The sequence below is a fragment of the Mastigoproctus giganteus genome, chromosome 5 (genome assembly GCF_048544385.1).
Source record: "Mastigoproctus giganteus isolate SK-2022 chromosome 5, ASM4854438v1, whole genome shotgun sequence".
Classification (NCBI taxonomy): domain Eukaryota; kingdom Metazoa; phylum Arthropoda; class Arachnida; order Uropygi; family Thelyphonidae; genus Mastigoproctus; species Mastigoproctus giganteus.
The window spans coordinates 33805237-33826264 of NC_143579.1; the positions used below are offsets into that span (position 1 = coordinate 33805237).

Sequence of the window (21028 nt, forward strand, 5' to 3'; positions counted from 1 at the left end):
CATCAAAGGCAGATATTGTTGGGAAATCAGAGACGTGGTGTCACACAAATATAGGCAGTGCAGAGTTAGAATTTGGGGAGTACAATGTGAATAGGAAGGATAGACAGGATAGGTAGGGAGGAGGGGTTATGCTGTTAGTTGAGAAACACACAAAATCTAAGGAAGTGCATCCAGTTGATGTTGCTGGACAATGCAGTGTTGAGTCTGTTTGGTGTGAAATAAGCACTGAGAGAACAAAATGAGAATAGGTGTGTGCTAAAGGCCTAATGAATCTGATGAGTATAATGAGCAGGTGTGCAGAGAAATAGAGTGGACCATTAAATCAGAATGTCTTATAATGGGAGATTTTAACTTACCAGATATAGACTGGAACTTGTGGTTTGGTCACTCGCACACTAGCAAGACCTTTGTAGATTTATTGAATGACTGTTTTCTACAGCAACATGTTCGAGAGGCAACCAGAGAGAATAATATTCTTGATTTGATTATCAGTAGTGATTCTTCATGCATTAAGAATCTGCTGATAAAGGAACCACTGGGCGACAGTGATCACAATGTATTGATGTGGGAATTAATTAAAGATGTAACTACCATCAAGACTAAAGGGAAGGGCTTTTGCTTTCGTAAAGGTGACTACAGAGGTCTCAGACAGTTTTTAAATTCTATACAGTGGGATCAACTATGATGGTACCAACAGTGAATTCTAAATGGGGAGCCTTCAGGGACTTAATTTTGGAGACTACTGGGCTTTGCATTCCAAATAAACACTGTTCAACGTTTAGGCCTAAATAGATGTCAAATGTTTTAATGAGGCTAGTGGCAGAGAAGAAGAAGAATGTGTGGGATGCATATAAAGTATCAGGCTATACAGAAGTCTATGGAAGGTATAAACTAGTCTATAATAAAGTCACAAAGAAGGTTAGGCGGGCGAAGGCAGATTATGAGAAATCTTTGGCAAAGGATGCAAAGAAAAACAGCAAGGAGTTCTTTATTTATTTAAACTCTAGAAGGATAGGGATGAATCAGAGTGGACTACTTAACATAGATGGGTTGACTATTGATCATCATGCTCAGGTAGCTGATAAACTGAATGAGTATTTTGCATCTACATTCGCACATGAGGAGTTATTCAATGAAGGGAGTGCCAGAAGTTTATCAAATGCTAAGAGAGATCTAAGTGATTTTGTAATAACTGAGAGTAAAGTGGAGGAGAAATAGTTGAAATTAAACATAAGGAAGGCACCTGGGGTGCATGGGATCTATCCAGTTATATTAAAGGAGGAAGCAAAGGAAGTAAGCAAGCCCTTAGCCATAATTATGAGAGCTTCTTTGGATTCAGGGGATGTCCCCATGGACTGGAGGTGTGCAAATATATCACCAATTCTCAAAGAAGGTTCAAAAGGCGACACAAGTAACTACCGACCTGTTAGTTTAACTTGTATTCCGGGGAAAATAATGGAATCACTGGTTAAAGAAGCATTGCAGGATCATCTAGACAAGACTGCAGTAATAGTTAAGACACAGCATGGGTTTGTCAAAGGGAGGTCTTGTCTGACCAATTTGATTGCTTACTATGATGTGGTCACAAAGGAACTGAATGCCAAAAATAATTTGATATCATATACTTGGATTTCAGGAAAGCTTTTGATACTATTGCACATGGAAGACTGCTGTACAAATTGGAGAGGTATGGCATCAAGGGTAAGATGCTACAATGGATAAAGGGATGGTTGAGTGGAATACAACAGAGAGAGGTAATCAGTGGACACTGCTCTTCGTGGACAAATGTTATTAGTGGAGTTCCTTAGCTTTCGGTGTTGGGCCCACTGTTGTTTTGTATATTTATCAGTGATATTCATGAAGGTATATCAGGTTTAATGTCCAAGTTTGCAGATGATACAAAGATTGGCAGGGTTGTTAACAACAGTAATGATCTAGATAAGTTGGGAAAAATGGGCTGAGAAGTGGCAACTGGAGTTTAACATTGACAAATGCAAAGCACTGCATATGTGTAGCAATAACTGAAGAGAAACGTACCAACTGGGTGGTACTACACCCAGGGAAGTGGAAAGTGAAAAAGACCTGGGGGTAATTGTGCAGCCAAATATGAAGTTCGCTGAGCTGTACAGATGGGCTGCCAGGGCAGGTTATGGAATCTTGTCAATGATATATAGGAATTTTGCTAGCAGGGACAGGGAGGTGATAATCCCGTTATACAAGGTCAGGCCACACCTAGAGTACTGTGTACAGGTGTGGAGGCCTCATTTCAGGAAGGATGTAAAGTTGCTAGAACGAGTACAAAGAAGGGCAACAAGATTGGTGAGGGGAACAAAGGGGTGATCTTATCAAGTAAGGATTAAGTTTTGCAAATTGCAGTGCCTGGAGAGTAGGCACCTGCGAGGTGATCTGATTAAGGTGTACAGGGCCTTGAATGGGTTGAGCAAGCTGAATGCTGATGAGATTCTTCCTCTTGCTCAGATTAAGAACCTGAGGGGGGCATATATTCAAATTGAGGAAAGGCAGTTGTAGATTAGATGTGCAGAAAATTGCCTTTAGCCAGCAGGTGGTTGATTGGTGGAACAGACTTCCATCTTTTGTTATGGAAGTTCTAGCAACTTCTTTGTACTCGTTCTAGCAACTCTACGTCTTTCCTAAAATGTGGCCTCCAGGCTTGTACACAGTACTCTAGGTGTGGCCTGACCATTGCCTTGTATAACGGGATTATCACCTCCCTGTTCCTGCTAGCAAAATTCCTATATATCATTGTCAAGACTCCATGACTTGCCATGGCAGCCCATCTGCACTGCTCAGCAAACTTCATATTTGACTGCACAATTATGCCCAAGTTTTTTTCACTTTCCACTTCCCTGAGTTTAGTACCACACGGTTGGTATGTTTCTCTTGGGTTATTGCTACCCATATGCAGTACTTTGCATTTGTCAATGTTAAACTTCAGTTGCGACTTCTCAGCCCATCTGCCTAACTTTTTCAGATATTGTTGCAGCAGCATACTGTCGTTACTGTTATTAACAAACCTGCCAACCTTTGTATCATCTGCAAACTTTGATATTTAGCTTCATATACTTTCATCAATATCATTGATAAATATACAAAACAACAATGGGCCCAACACTGAATCCTGGGGGACAACACTAATAACATTAGTCCATGAAAAACTGTGTCCATTAATTACCACTTTCTATCTTCTCCCAATCAACCATCCTTTTATCCATTGTAGCAACTTGCCCTTAATGCTATACTGCTCCAATTTGTACAGCAATATTCCATGTGCAACAGTATCAAAAGCTTTCCTGAAATCCAAGTATTTGATATCAGAATTATTTTTTGCATCCAGCTCCTTTGTGACAATGTCATAGTATACAATCGAATTGGTCAGACAAGACTCCCCTTAACAAACCCATGCTGTGTCTGAATTATTACTGCAGTCTTTGCTAGATGATCCTACAATGCTTCTTTAACCAGGGATTCCATTATTTTTCCCCAGAACACAAGTTAAACTAACAGGTCTATAGTTACATGTGTCACCTTTTGAACCCCTTTTGTGAATTAGTGATACATTTCCATATCTCCAGTCCATGAGCACTTCCCCTGAGTCCAAGGATGCTCTCATAATTAGGGCGAAGAGCTTGCTTACTTCCTTTGCCACCTTCTTTAGCATTTTTTTTTTAACATTAGCATTAGTAAAGCCACATGGTGAAACAAAGCAAGCTTATATAGCATCAGCCAAAAAAAAAAAGAAAACCCTTCTCATTTCACCTATCCACTCGGTCCAAATGTTTGTCTAGTTCTGCCTTGAATCTATTTAAACTATCAACTTCTACGACAGATGGAAGTTTGTTCCAGCAATCAACCACCCGCTGGCTAAAGGCAAACTTCTGTGCATCTATCGTACAACTGTCTTTCCTCAATCTGAATTTATGCCATCTCGGGCGATTATTCAAAGCATGAAGAATCCCATTAGCATTGAACATGCTCAAACCATTCAAGGTTTTATACACGTCAATAAGATCACCTCGCAGGTTCCTAGTCTCCAGACACTGCAATTTGCAAAATTTAAACCTTTCTTCATAAGAGCAACCCTTTCTTCCATTCACTAATCTTATTGCCCTTCTCTGTACTCATTCAAGCAGCTCTACATCCTTCTTAAAATGAGGACTTCCAGACCTGTATCAGTACTCAAGGTGTGGCCTGACCATTGCCTTATACAAGGGGATAATCACCTCCTTATCCCTGCTAGAAAAATTCCTGTATGTCATTGACAAGACACCGTGAGCTAGTCTTGCAACTGTCTGCACTGCTCAGAAAACTTCATATCTGACTGCAGAATTACCCCCAGGTCCTTTTTGTTCTCTACCTCCATCAGTGTAGTACCACACAGTTGATACGTTACTCTGGGGTTACTGCTTTCCATATGCAGTACTTTACATTTGTCAATGTTAAACTTCAGTTGCCATCTCTCAGCCCATCTCCTCAACTTTTCTAGATCCTCTTGCAGCAGCGTACTGTCATTGGTGTTATTAACAACCCTGCCAACCTTTGTATCGTCTGCAAACTTGGACATTAAGCCTGATATACGATCATCAATATCATTAATAAATACAGAAAACAACAATGGTCCCAACACTGAACCCTGGGGGACTCCACTAATAACATTAGGCAACGACGAGCAGTATTGATTGTTTACCACTCTCTGTCTTCTCCAACTCAACCATCCCTTTATCCATACCAACAATTTGGCTCAAATGCCACACTGCTCCGATTTGTTCAGGAGTATCAAAAGCCTTTCTGTGATCCAAATATATGATATCAAAATTATTCTTTGCATCCAGTTCCTTTGTGACCACATCATAGTGTACAATCAAATTGGTCAGACAAGACTTCACCTTAACAAACCCATGCTCTGTCCGAGCTATATCTGAAGTCTTGGCTCGATGATTCTGCCATGCTTTTTTAATGAGTGCCTCCAATAATTTCCATGGAACAGAAGTTAACAGGTCTGTAATTACTTGTGTTGCCCCTTGATCCTACTTTGTGAATCGGGGTCACATTTGCACATCTCCAATCCATGGGTAATACCCCTGAGTCCAAGGATGCTCTCATAATTATCTCTAGGGGTTTGCTTACTTCCTTTGCTGCCTCCTTTAATATAACTGGAGAGATACCATCCACCCCATGTGCCTTTCTTATGTTTATCTTCAACAATTTCTCCTCCACTTTGCTCTCAGTTATTACAAAATCATCTAGCTCACTGCTAGAGTTGGAGCAGCAGTGCGTAGCACATGCTTCTTGATTAGATCGCGGTTCGAGCCTGTGACTACCAAATACGGAGGATGCAAAAAGGTCAGGGAATGACCACCACATATTCCCGAATCAGTATGGCCTTAGTTGCTAATGCTCCTAAAAAACCAAATAACAATAACTGCTAGAGTTTAATTCATCTCTGGCGTTCCCATCCTTGAATAATTCCTCATGTGTGAGTGTAGATGCAAAATACTCATTTAGTTTGCTAGCTTCCTGAACAGGATCATCAACAGTTGAACCATCAATATCAAGTGGACCAATCTCATTCATCCCTTTCCTTCTAGAGTTTACATAAGTAAAGAACTCTTTGCATCCTTTGCGAAAGATTTATTTTAATCTGCCATCGCTTCCCTAAACTCCATTGTGACTTGATTACAGACTAGCTTATATCTATCATAGTGTTCCATGTATCCCATGCATTTTTCTTCTCTGCCACTTGGCTCATTAGTTCATCTGACATCCATTAGGCCTGAAATATATTTCTTAGTTGATATGAAAAGCCTAGTAGCTTCTAAGATTAATTCTTTGAATGCTTCCCATTTTGAATTTGCTGTTGGTAATATGATCAGTTGGTCCCACTGTATAGAATTTAAATGTCTCAGACCACTTTAGTCACCTTTACGAAAGCAAAAATCCTTCCCTTTACCCCTAATAATGGTAGTTACCTCATTGAGTAAATCCCACTTCAGCACACTGTGATCACTACCACCTAGTGGTTCCTTTATCTACAGATTCTTAATGCATGATAAATCACTACTGATAATCAGATCAAGAGTATTACTCCCTCTACTTACCTTCACCAACAAATACGGAGGATGCGGAAAGGTCAAAGAATGACCACCGCATATTCCCAGAGTAATATGGCTTTAGTTGCTAATGCTCATAAAAACCAAATAACAACAATAACCCTCTACTTACCTCCCAGACATGCTGCTGTAGAAAACAATCATCCAATAGATTCGCAAAAGTCTTGCTAGTGTGTGAGTGACCAACCCACAAATTCAAGTCAATATCTGGGAAATTAAAATCCCATATTATAAGACTCTCTGATTTACTGGTCCACTCTGTTTCTCTCTACAGTTGTTTATTATACTCATCAGAGTCACTAGGCCTATAACACACTCCTCTCAATTTTGCTTTCCCAGTGCTTATGTCACACCAAACTGACTCGACACTGCACTGTCCAGCCATGTTGACTGGCATTTTTAATTTAACTTTAATATAATTGGATAGATCCTGTCCACCCCATGTGCCTTTCTTATGTTTAAGTTCAACAGTTTCTCCTCCACTCTGCTCTCAGTTATTGCAAAATCATTTAACTTTCCATTAGAATTTGATAAACATCTGGCCATCTCCTCCTTGAATAACTCCTGATGTGTGAATGTACATGAAAAATACTCATTTAATTTGGCAGTTATCTGAGAATGATCATCTACAGTCAAACCATTGAAATCAAGTGGACCAATCTGATTCATTGCCTTCCTTTTATTGCTTATATAGAAATCTTTTCTGTTTTTCTTTGCATCCTTTGCCAAAGATTTCTCATAATCTGCCTTCGCTTGCCTAACCTCCTTTGTTACTTGATTACAGACTAGCTTGTATCTACCATAGATTTCTGTGTCAACTGATAATTTATATTCATCCCATGCATTTTTCTTCTTTGAAAATGAGTCTCATTAGTTCATCTGACATCCATTTAGGCCTAAACTTTGAACAGTATTTTTTGATCAGTATGAACAGACTGGTAGGTTCCAAGATTACTTCCTTGAATTCTTCCCATTTAGAATTTGCTGTTGCTAACATCATCAATTGGACCCACTGGAATTTAAAAATCTCTGAGACTACTGTTGTCACCTTTACAAAAAGAACAACCTTTCCTTGTACCCCTGATGGTAGTTACATCTTTAAGTAAATCCCACATCAGCATACTTTGATCACTGCCGTCTAGTGGTTCCTTTACCTGTAAATTCTTAATTCCATGAATAATCACTGCTGATAATCAGATCAAGAATATTACTCCCTCTGGTTGCCTCTCTAACATGCTGCAGTAGAAAACAATCCTCCAATAAATCCACAAAAGTCTTGTTAGTCTGTGAGTGACCAACCAAAAGTTTATGTCAATATCTGGGAAGTTAAAATCCCCCATTATAAGACACTGATTTACTGGTCCATCCTATTTCTCTGTATAATTGTTCATTGTACTCATCAGAGTCATTCGGCCTATAACACACTCCTACTCTCAATTTCCCTTTCCCAGTGTTTATGTCATTGCACTGGCCATCTATGTCAACTGGATGCACTTCCTTCAATTTTATGTGTTTCTTTATGAACAGCATAACCCCTTCTCCTCTTCTAGCCTCTCTATCTTTTCTGTACACATTGTACTCCCCAAATTCCAATTCTGCATTCTTGATGTCTGTGTGATACCACATCTCTGATATTTCAACTGTATCTGCTTTTGATGTCTTGACCAGCACTTCAAATTCATCAAATTTATTTACTATACTTCTTGTATTTGTGTACATGTAAGTATACATGCACCAGTTCTTACTCTTAGTTACTCTAACACAGCCCATGTATTTACTTGTGTCATGACTCCCAGCATTTCCTGAAATCCCCAGCAACTTGCTATCTATGCTGTTTCTGATTCCAGTAGAAACAGTGCAAGAATCATTTCCACCTTTTGCCTGTGGCTACTGTTAATCTCTTAGTCTATGAATCCCCCGCTAAGCTAGCAGTTTTCCGACCCGCCTAACATTGCCTCGATAGCATCATCAAATATTCTTGCACCTTTTCTATTTAAGTGTATCCCATTCCTGTAGAAGCAGTCTCTCCTGTTAACAAGCACAGAACACTTCTGAAAAAATTCTACCCCAGGAGTCGTGCACAATCTCTCCAAAGCCTAATTGATTGATAAGGCGCTCGTCATATACTCCCTCCTATCATGGAGGGAGTATATGACGGGCATGATAGGAGGGAGTATATTTAACCCTAATTTGCAACATTTTTTCAACATTGACCTGTACTTGTTAAGTAAATCTGCAGATCTCCTACACTTAATGTCATTAGTGCTAACATGTACGATATCACCTTTTGTGCCCTTAAAAGATTGTCTGCTCTACAACATCATCAACTTTTGCCCCTGGCAAACATACCCTTGTTCTATTCCACCTATTTATTTTATATATTTCATATTCAGTTTTATGATTTTTTTTTTTGTTTGTTTGTTTAATTATTGCAACAGTGTTATTTTCTACTGTATTTCACTTCAGATATGTAATATTTTAGTTACTGTAAATAAGACTATTGTGAATTAAATATGTGCTAATCAGAGACCCCTAACTATCTTTTATTAAATTGTTTCTATGAGAAAATGTGTTCTGAGTTTTGAATAGCCAATATTAGAATACCGTTTTGGAACACAACTCTTTTCTAATGTAGTTCTTCCTCTTTTTGCAGGGGAGCATTTTTCTGTAATGCATGAAGCATTCCCCCACCTTCACAATGAGTTACATTAGTGTGATATTATATCAAATAAATTATGAATAAAAAATTGAGTACTCCGAACAACGAATATAATAAAATGGATATTAAAATCATTTTCAGTTTCTTGAAAGTTTTCAGTTTCTTGAAAATGCAACCACGTTTTTTTATTCATTTTCTCTGTTATTCTGTTATGTAAATTATCTCCTGTCATTTTATTACAGGTTATATGCTGATCATGTAAGAAAGTTCATATAAGGTTTGATATAAATTTCTCTCAATGAACAAGAACAACTGTGAGTAACAGGTGTTGATTTTTGGAAATGTGATTCCTGAAATATGTTATTTCCCCTTATTATAATCCATATCATAACATGGTTAAAAAATAATAATACTTTAATCACAGTGGCTCTTTCTATTTTAACCTGTCAGCCTGTTATCAAGCCAGGTTAGGGAGAGGCTGGCATAATGATCCCTCCCGTGTGTCATATTTTTCTTTCCTGTACTTCACCATTGTATCTCCCATCTTGAAATTTTACATCCAATGTGTATTTTAATAAATTGGATGCTTTTTCTGTCTTTTTATTCACAACATTTACAGCACCTCCATAGCCAGGTGGGCAAGAGCTGCAGTGCGTAGCACATGCTTCTTGATTAGACCGAGGTTCGAGCCCGTGACCACCAAATACAGAGGATGCGGAAAGGTCAAGGAATGACCACCGCATATCCCCAGAGCAATATGGCCTTAGTTGCTAATGCTCCTAAAACCCAAAACAACATTTACATTGTGCTTTAAAAAAAAATAAAATAGGAAAAGCTTTTCCTTGACCTTTTACACCACATTTGACCTTCTAATGAGTTTCCCACCTTTTTGCTACAAAAGTCTCAAATCTGTCTTGGTAATTTAGTATAGAATCCTCCCTGAAATATCCATTTTACTTGCCTTATTTAAAGTGAAGTGAATGAAGATTAAGTGAATAGCACATTGAAAAACCTCTTCTGCTAAATTTTTTTCTGCCTGTCATTATGGAAACTCCTTAATATAAAAAATAATAATAATAATAATAAACTTGGGATTATTGCAGATCACAACATATAATTAAATGCTATCCAACTCTGCAGCATATATATTTGTTGCAGTTGAATTGGAACATATTTTTATATGTCCCACTTCATTTTCTACTTATATGGAGATGCATGACTGCATCAATAATTAATCTCAGAAATCTAAATAGTTAAAAGGAGATAAAATGAATGGTTTATTTTCCATTGAATTCAGTTAAAACTTTTTAAAACTTTGTAAAATAGGTGCAGTTTTCATATTCATGATTTAAATATTTAAATTTATTTAAATCTGTATTAAATATCTTTGTTGCTTTAAGTAAACCTGCATTGTTTATAATCACATTGACATTTGTTCTAAAGTAAATAATTTGTGTTCTCTGTATTTAATCTGGTTTTATATACTTAGAGGGCCAGAGACAGCCTATAAAGAAGAAAGACAGTTTTATATTTTTAATTTAGTAAGCATCTGTATATTAATATGTATAATTAGTATCAGTGAATAAAATATGAAATGTTTACTCTAGGAATGTGGTACCATTGATGCAACAGCAGTAGTAATGGGTGTTTTGGATCATTCATTTGATGCCTTGCTTATAGAAATGGGAGTGGTAAAGAGAGTGTACTGTGCTGTATGTATTGAACATATTATTATGAAAATTCATGTTTTTTTTTTATTTTATTTATTTATTTTTTTTTTTTCGTTTTATGTAAATTTTTGAGAATAAGTAGATGTAATATCTTTGATAAGTACTTTAGTGGATGATTAGATTAGATTTTGAGATATTGAAATGCAGCATATCCAAATATCATACAAGAAGTTCATGTTGTAATTGCTCCTTTTAATCATACATTTAAAATATTTGTTTAATTTCTAGTCAGTTATTTAAACTGTGGAGAGCTGAATGAGTTTTCAGTACTGTAAGTTAAGTATTGAGAACTAATATTTCTTGTAACAGTATTGTGATACTATTGGCAAAATGATGCAAGAAAGAAAGCAAGCTTATGTGTAGCATCAGTCAAAAAAAAAAAAAAAAATTGGTTGCAACCAATGTCACCTTCCCTTGCATCATTCACTTTTTTATTTCAAACATGTCTAATCCTTCTTTAATTTTGATAAAATCCTCCTCCTCACAAGAATAGGTGGGTGCTTATTCCAACAGTCTCTCTTTGACTAGGCGTCTCCGTAGCCAGGTGGGAAGGAGCAGCAGCGCGTAGCACACGCTTCTTGATTAGACCGGGGTTCGAGCCCGTCACCACCAAATACGGAGGATGCGGAAAGGTTGGGGAATGACCACCGCATATCCCGGAGCAATATGGCCTTAGTTGCTAATGCTCCTAAATAACTAACTAACCAAACTAACTAATCTCTTTGACTAAAGGAAAATTTATCATCTTTTCTAGTTTTCTCCTCTTAATTTAAATTTATGCTCTCGTGTATATTATTTTGTTTAGCCTTCCTTTTGTCTAAATAACATTTTTGAAAAGGATGACTTTGCAGTCTGATATTTATGAAGCATACTCAATGCAGAGTTTGGTCCCGTGAATGCAACAAGTTGAACAATTAAAGTTCATAAGTTTGTGGGATTTTTTTCTTCAATTTTTGTATTAAACAAATTTAAGTAACAGTCAGCAAGTTGCAAACTAAGTTGAATATAGTAAACAAATCAAAGTTATAAACAGTGACAATTCATACAACGTATGCATACACCTTTCACACAGAATTAGTAGTAGAAGTGGACGCTGGAATAGTAGTAGAAGTGGCATGTGATGCAAGAAAGCAAGTGTATGAGCTTATGCAGCATCAGCCAAAAAAAAAAAAATCACACCATTCCCTCCAAATGCCTGTCCAGTTCCTCCTTAAATTTATTTAACTTATCAACTTCCACAACGACAGATGGAAGTTTGTTCCAGCAATTAACCAACCGCTGGCTAAAGGCAAATTTCCGCACATCTATTCTACATCTGTCTTTTCTTAATTTGAATTAATGTCCCCTTAGGTTCGTAATCTGAACAAGTGGAAGGATCCCATCCGAATTCAGCATGCTCAACCCATTCAAGGCCTCAATCAGATCATCGCGCAGATGCCTAGTCTCCAGCCACTGCAATTTGCAGAACTTAAGCCTCTCTTGGTAAGAGGATCCCTTCATTCCCCTCACCAATCTTGTTGCCGTTCTCTGTACATGCTCAAGCAAATCTACATCCTTCCTAAAATGAGGCCTCCAGACCTGTATGCAGTACTCAAGGCGTGGTCTGTCCATTGGCTTATACAGAGGGACAATCACCTCCTTTTCCCTGCTAGCAAAATTCCTATATATCATTGACAAAACCCCATGACCTGCCCTGGCAGCCTGTTTGCATTGCTCAGAAAACTTCATATCTGATTGCACAATTCCCCCAGGTCTTCTTCATTTTCTACCACCTTAAGTGTAGTACCACACAGTTGGTACGTTTCTCTGGGGTTACTTCTACCCATACGCAGTACTTTGCATTTGGCAAGGTTAAACTTCAGTTGCCACTTCTTAGCCCATCTGCCCATATTATCTAGATCCTGTTGCAGTAGCACACTGCCATTACTGTCATTAACAACCCTGCCAAACTTTGTATCATCTGCAAACTTCGACACTAAGCCTGATATACCTTCATCAATATCATTGATAAATATACAAAACAACCGAGGACCCAACACCGAACCCTGTGGGACTCTACTAATAACATTAGTCCATGAAGAGCAGCACCCATTAATTACCACCCTCTGTCTTCTCCCACTCAACCATCCTTTTATCCATTGTAGCAACTTACCCTTAATACCATTCTGCTCCAATTTGTACAATAGTCTTCCGTGTGCAACAGTGTCAAAAGCTTTCCTGAAATCCAAATATATTATATCAAAATTATTTTTTGCATCCAGTTCCTTTGTAACCACATCATAATATCCAGCATACGATGTCTAATGCTGTCCTTCAGTTCTGCCAGAGTTTGACATCCTTCCCCATACACCTGGTTCTTCAAAAAAACCCACAACCAAAAGTCACATGGGGTGAGGTTCGGTGATCGGGGTGACCAAGATGTCCGGAAACAACGGCTGATGACCCATTCATCTGTAAAGTGTTGCCTTAGCAATCTTTGAACGCAACGGTGGATGTGGGGTGGTGCACCATCTTGCATGAATATGGTATCCTGAAGGCACTTGCAGCTCTGGTATTGCGAAATTTGCGAACATTTCATAATATTGCTGTCCAGTGACAGAACAGGTGCTGGGTCCAGTCAGTGTTACCTGTTCAAAAACATATATTGGAGGCTTGAAGTGGTGAAACCCAAGTTTAGTCTCTAGAGCATCCCCTTCCCCCCCATACTTCTCCTTCAACCCATGCACAGTACTAAGTACTATAGGTTTTGATACCTTTCGTGTTTGGAGATTTCATAAAAAAAAAAAAAAAAAAATCATGAATGCGGCCGTAAATCCACACCACACCGTCACTTTTGGAGAATGTAACGGGACCTCTTGGATAACTCGAGGGTTTTCTGTTGCCAAAATGCGACAGTTGTGCGTATTCACTTGTCCATTTAAGCAGAATTGGGCTTTATTATTCCAAAGGTTATTCCATGGCCAAGTGATATCCACTGTCATTCGCGCCAGAAACTGAAGTGCATATGTGAAATGAATATCTGCATCACCATGCTTTAGCTGCTGTAGCATGTGCATCTTGTAAGGATAGTAACACAACATCTGACACATTACTAGCCTTACAGTGGAATACGGCATGTCCACTTCACGAGAAACAGCTGGCACACTTCCACTACCACATGGAGATTGACTTGATAAATCCACGACGGCCATAGCCACATCTTCAACACGAGAGGAGCCCACTCGTTTTCAACCTCTACCTGGTTTAACACCAAGATGTCCTGTCGCTTCAAATTTTGCAATGATTTTGCAGACAGCACAAACAGTCATAGGTTCACACCTTATGCACTTCTGATGCTGAAATTCTCTGATAGTCGCAGCTGCATTGTTGCTGTTCTGATAATACAGCTTCACTAATAGCGCCTTTTCCTGCAATGCTGTTGGCATTGCTGCTGTAGTGCCTGCAAACATCTACTGTATGATTTTGAAGAGACTGCTTTGCTTTTATACAGTACAGTAGAGCTCAGTAGTAGTGCTGTGGCAATAACTTACGATTATGCAAATAACTTACATTATTTGCATAATCGTAACTAATATAGTTACGCACCATACAGTTACACAGCGCCATACAGTGACAAATTTTGTAACTAATATTTTTTTTCCAATAAATGGCGAGCGCATTCTTTATTGTATATGTCCAAATTTCTTTTCAGTACGAGCCTTAGAACTCGCTCCAGAGCCCTCTACATAGGGATTCTTTAATTTTAACAACCTTGTATATATATATGTAATAATGATAAAAATGGGGTGAATAGTGAAGTGCTAATAGAGAGATAAAAAAAACAACATGACAGTTTCACCTGAGCATGCAAAGCAACAGCAAAGGATACAAAAGTTTATATATAAATAATAAATCAACTGAAAAGTGCAAAGATGGAAGCGTAAATTACACAGAATGCCAAAACTAATAGGAGAAGGATAGCAGAAATATTGAAGACGTGAGAAAGAGAGAAAGAATATTATCCTTTATGATATAATGAATTAAATAAAATTATAGGCTGAATTGGATAGCCAATTAGAGATAAGGGAACTGTAAGAAAAATATAAATAAAAATAAGAGCTGGAAAAAAAAAAATTTTGGCTCTTATTTTTCAGCTTGGCTTAATTTTTAAGCCAAAATGCTTACATCACACACATCTGATATTAGTCTCTTTCTTTCTACTAACTCTCCCTTAGTCAGGGCCCTTTCTAAAAATGGAACTTTACAATCCCAGCTCACCTGAATAGCTTTTAATATATTTTTCTTAGCTTTTTATCTTTATACTTTCTACTTCTCCTTTTTTCTCGTTCATAAAGCAATTAGTGCAATACAAGGGAGATATGAACTTTCCTACTATCCATAACCTCTTGCTATCTTCGCCTTTTTTATCTACACTTTCTTCCCTTCCCTTTCCTCAATTCACTCCCTTGCCTTATATCGTTTGCTTGCATTTTCTTTTAATTTTACATTCTTATACAAATTCTCCCAAAAAATCTTTTCTAAATTGCATCATTTACTAATTCTCACTTATAGCTACTTATTATTGCATCTAAGTTACACTGTAATTCATGAAACTTATTTTAATTTTATTACTATTTTATTTCCTAATTTACTTTAATTTCTTATGTTCTACAATTCATACAGCATTGGGACTACCTTGTCCATATTTTTGTGAAAGTTATACTGCTTCACCCTCCTATTTGCTCTCACTTATTTTTATTTTTTAAAATCCTTTTCTTTCGCAAGCAGAGACAAGTATAGAAATGCCTTTTTTGATACATGATCAGGTGTAGTCCCATGAAGAAATTCCTGATTATGTATCAATATTTATTTTTAGCTAGCATTAGATTTTAATTTTATAATTTTTCTCCCCTCCTTTTTCTGGACTTATAACCAAAGTATCCCACCCTTATCTTATACCAAATAAAACCAGAACCCCAAAGCTGTGGCTCTCCAGCTTCCTGAAAAGCAGACGAGAAGAAACAATTTTAGGAAGGCTAATAATTGGGCATACTCACCTCACTCACCTGTATCTATTAACTAATGACAGCACTCCCCAATGTCATCATCAATAGCCATTTTCAATCCACTGCAGGATGAAGGTCTCTTCAGCAACTTTCCAGTTCCTTCTGTTTTGAGCACTGGCCATCCATTTACTACCCACAAACTCATGAATTTCATCTATCCATCTCTGCCTTTGTCTTCCAGGGTTTTTTTTTTTTTTGCTCCTCTTGGGTACCATTCTGTTATTTTCTTAGTCCATTGTCATCATGTCTTTGAGCTATGTGTCCTGCCCAAGACCATTTTAGTTCTTTAGTTTTGATAAGAATGTCCTTTACTTGAGTTTTCTGCCTAATTCATGTGTTTCTCTTCTTATCTAACAGTCTGATTCCCAATATAATTTGTTCCATTCTTCGCTGTGTAGTTCTCATCTTCTCTTCCATTCTTTTGGTGAGTGCCCAAGTTTCACTTCCATAAGTCATGTTGGGGAGTATACATTGGTTCATTATTTTACATTTCAGACAAACTAGGATATTGCTCTTCAGTATGTAACTATATTTCCTGAATGCTATCCATCCAAAATTTATTCTTCTCTGGACTTCCAGCCATTTATCATTATTACAGCTAATAACTTGTCCCAGATAAGTATATGACTCCACCTTTTCAATTACTGCTCCTTCAATCATTATTTCCCTTTCTGTGGCATACTTGTTCATCATTACTTTTGTTTTAGCCATGTTCATCTTTAGTCCAAAATCCTCACTAACTGTGCATAACTGATTAAGATTTTCCTCTAATTCTTTGGGATCGTGGCTTATGACCACAATGTCATCTGCAAATCGTAAATGGTTTAGGTACTCTCCGTTCACATTGACTCCTATCTGCAACCAGTCTGATCTTCTGAAAGCTTCCTCAAGGGCAGCAGTAAACAGCTTCAGAGATATTGTGTCTCCTTGTCGAACTCTTTTCTCGATTTTAAATTTCCTACTGTCTTTGTCTAGTCTAATAAAGGAGGTAGCATTCTCATATATTTTCTTTGAAATCATAATATGTGGGGTATCTATGCCTTGTCTGTCCAGTGCCCGAAACAATGCCTTATGCTGTATGGAGTCAAATGCCTTTTCATAATCCACAAATGACAGGCATAATGGTGTTTTGTATTCATTTGCTTTCTCCATTAGCTGTGATATTACGTGAAGGTGATCCATAGTTGAGAATCCTGTCCTAAAGCCAGCTTGCTCTTTTGGTTGATTCTCATCAAGTATTCCTTCTAATCTGTTAGTAATGACCCTTGTGGCGCCTCCGTAGCCAGGTGGGAAGGAGCAGCAGTGCGTAGCACACGCTTCTTGATTAGACCGGGGTTCGAGCCCGTCACCACCAAATACGGAGGATGCGGAAAGGTCATTCAGGGAATGACCACCGCATATCCCGGAGCAATATGGCCTTAGTTGCTAATGCTCCTAAAAACCAAATAACAACAACAATGACCCTTGTGAACAACTTGTAGATGTGGGATAACAAGCTAATTGGTCCATAATTTCCAATTTCTGATTTATCTCCTTTCTTATGCAGCAAAACTATGATTGCATTATTCCACTGCTTAGGCATCACACCTTTTCTAATGCACTTTGTGAAGAGCCTTGCCAGTTTTTGTGTTATGTCTCTTCCTCCCAATTTTAACAACTCTACAGTAACTTCATCTTCCCCCGGGGCTTTCTGATTCTTCATTTTCTTCAATGCATGTTCTACCTCATCAGGAAGAATATCAGGTATGTCGTATGTGTTGCTACTTTGCAATCCATCTTCCCCACTGCAATCCATCATTTGCAATCCATCATTCCCTTGCTCCTTGTATAATTCTCTATAGTCGTCTTCTACTATTTCAATTATGCATTCTCTGCTGTTTATAAGTACACCATTGCTATTCTTCAGTATCAGTATCATTTGTCTTTCTGTATTACTGCTCATGGCTGCTGATTTAAATCCTTTGTTTTCCCTTAATGCTTGTTCTACTTTTCTTGTGTTAAATCTTATGTCCTCTCTGAGTCTCTTTCTAATGACTTTGCATAACTCGGTATGCTCAATTTTCTCCCAGTCAGTGTTTTTCTTACTCTTCATTTTTTGCCTTTGGTTCATCATAACAAGTGTTTCTTGACTAATTTTTTCTTCTTTGGATTTCTTTTTCCCTATAGGTTTCTTGGGCTTTATCACTTTCAGAAAGTTGTAATATTCCTCGTTGATATCTTGGTCGTGAGCAGTCTGCAGAAGCTCAAACTTGTTCTTAAGTTCCAGTACATACTGCTTTTTCTCCTCTTCTGTTATCTCAAAGACCTGGCGCCTCCGTAGCCAGGTGGGAAGGAGTAGCAGCAGTGCGTAGCACCCGCTTCTTGATTAGACCGGGGTTCGAGCCCATCACCACCAAATACGGAGGATGCGGAAAGGTCAGGGAATGACCACTGCATTTCCCGGAGCAATATGGCCTTAGTTGCTAATGCTCTTAAAAAAAACATCTCAAAGACCTTTGTATTATTTACTCGAGCCAGTTTTTTCCTTTCCTTTCCTACATCTATATCAAGTGTACATCTTACCATTCTGTGATCACTTCCAACATTTACCTTATTCAGGACGGTAACATCATTCACAATATATCTTCTGTTAGTGAGGATGAAGTCGATTTCATTAGTTGTTAATCAATTTGGACTCTTCCATGTCCACTTTCTGTTCACCATTTTCTTGAAAAAAGTGTTCATTACTGACAATCCTTGAGATTCTGCAAATTCCACAAGTCTTTTGCCTCTTTCATTTCTTTCACCAATTCCAAAATTTCCTATAGTTCCCCTTTCTGTACTGTTTTGTCTTTTTTCAACCTTAGCATTGAAGTCCCCATAATAATAGTGTAGTGGGTTTTCTGTTCATCAAGAAGACTCTCAATTTTGGTGTACATTTCTTCAACCTCTTCATCATCATGGCTCGATGTTGGTGCATAAATCATTATAACCTTTAGCTTGTACCTCTTAGAAATCTTGAGTGTAGTCTTGACACCCTTGGTGATGTACTTTTGAATTCCAAAATGTTGTTTTTTAAATCTTTATGGACCAACTCCACCTTCACTCCTTTCACTGTTTCCATTGGTGTACAGCAGATTTCCACTTGTTAAACTTATAAATGATTCATTTCTTCTTCTTGTTTCAGCCAAACCGATGATATTCCAATTCCTTTTCCAGCTCTGCTATCCTGTCTTCAACGATGAGTGATCTTACGTTGTAACAGGCCAAGTACAATTTCCGTGCATGGCAGCCTGGTCGTACCCAGAGATTCTTAGCATCCTCTGCTTCCACTCTGATCCTCTCGCTGCCGTAAGAGGGGAAGTGAAAGCCGCTGGTGACTGAGGGCCATTTGTTTTGTCCTGCTGTCATATGCTGGAGGGTTTGGTCTTTTCCTCTTCACGCTGACCAGGCATCTTGAAGAGAACCACTCTACACGTTCGTTTCCACCTAAGTGATGTAACAGAGCTTACCATCGAGAAGGTGTGCATGAGTGGATTTTAGGGAGGCAGGCCAACTGGACTTCTCCTAAATCTTCTGTAATAGAAAGATATTGGATCCATCAGTGTTTTAGACTGAGTGTCTGACAACACACAGGATACCTGTTCCCCTCTAAGCCCCAGTGTACATCATGTCAAGTACAACTGACCATTTGTCATTTGTTAGTCTACTGTCCCCACTTTCAAAACATCAGTTTAAACACCTTTAAATCAATTGCTAATACACAGTTATCAATAAATTTACTGCAGATTCTGGGAGATGATCCTAATAAAGAAGAACTATTTACTTTCCTAAACCAGATAGGAATATATCATAAAATATAGTTATTTCATATTCACCCTTAGAAAGACACAATATGGCCCTAGCAGCCTATGTGTCATTAAACTCAACAACAACCACCCTTATCTGATGCTTGCTATTACTCTATATATTAATCTAATCATTTTGCTTTACAGCTCCCTTCTCTCTAATTGGCTATCCAATTCAGCCTATAATTTTATTTAATTCATTATATCATGTAGGATAATCAAATTATTTCCCATGCCTTCAGTATCCCCTATTTCTGTTGTCCTTCTCCTATTAGTTTTGCCATTCTGTGTAATTTTCACCTCCATCTTCACACTTTTAAATTGATTTAATACTTTTACCTCATATATATATACATATATATATATATATATATATATATATATATATAAATATATATATACATAAGTGGCAATTCTTGTCGTTTTTTTTCCTTTGATTTCAGCGGCTGGCTCCAGAAGAAGGCACTGAAATCATAGAACACACAGCATTAAGTACTTCTTATTACTTATTATCATCATCCTTCTCGTCTTTGTTCTCTGTAATTACAATTTCAGTTCCGTTAGAAGAAAGAACCCAATGGTCATTGGGTTTCTTTCTGCTTAAATTTAGCAGTGTCCCTGGTCCGCAAACAATTAATTAATTAATATTATATACCGTTAAGTTCTTATAAAAAGTTATATATATAATTACTACTGCAAGAGTGTTAAATGTACATTATAAGTGCTCAAACTGAGTCTTCAGACCAAAAGAGCTATGATAAGAATTTAGTATAACAGTGTACTCTTATACTGTTATAGTATAACAGTATAAGAGTACACTCATATATATATATATATATATATATATATATATTATGTGAGGTAAAAGTTAGGCAAAAGTGATAAAAATAAATAAGTCTATGTAGCTATCATTAGAGGCAGCAAATGCACATCCTCCACATGATGCCTAATTATATCTGATAATTAAAATAAATATGATATTTAAAATAAAAACATCAGCCAGTAGTACGGCAATAATGCAGAGCGAAACGAAACGTAAAATAATATAAAATAAACAAACAGGGCAGGGAAAGTAACGGTAGTAGGACAAAAGGTAGTCGATAAATCCCTATATAATTTAGTCAATTAAGTCATTAAACCCAATTAATAAAACATGATGTAAATTTAAAATAATGCCAATTATACATAATTTAGCGGAACCCCCTCGAAAGGTACCATTTCCAAAAGACGTGAAATATCACCAAAAAAGGGTTAAAGAAACTACCAAAAAACTAAAATATCAAAATAATAGACTGACCATCATGCCCCATATCGACAGAGGACCACGAGGCCAATAATGGTCATGGAATCGCTGCATTTCAACCGTCATACAAATCATCGCAAAGGCGGAAATATCGAAGAACCAAACCACACCTCCATTCTCCGATAGATCAACCAATGCAAAGGATTTGCATGGCGGTGGTCCTTATGCAGCGAAAAATAATCTATAGAACAGACAGCACTCTAGATCAGAGCCACACCACTGACATAATGCAAGCTTAACCAGCTTATATAATAGAAAGGAAAAAAATAGATGGCGGCACAGGCGCTGCTTATTTAGCATATCAACCCACTACTACCATTAATTTATATTATGTGA

At 37.6% G+C, this 21028-nt stretch overlaps 1 protein-coding gene across 4 annotated transcripts in view; it reads left to right on the forward strand.

The window, feature by feature from the left end:
* The window catches only part of Dis3l2 (Dis3 like 3'-5' exoribonuclease 2), a 440068-nt gene that overhangs the window by 398028 nt on the left and 21012 nt on the right, over positions 1 to 21028 (forward strand). For all 4 annotated transcript variants that reach the window (XM_090373977.1, XM_090373976.1, XM_090373978.1 and 1 more), the window contains one exon: positions 10395 to 10499. In XM_090373977.1, coding sequence (XP_090230103.1) covers positions 10395 to 10499 — 105 coding nt within the window. The remainder of the gene's footprint in view (positions 1 to 10394; positions 10500 to 21028) is intronic.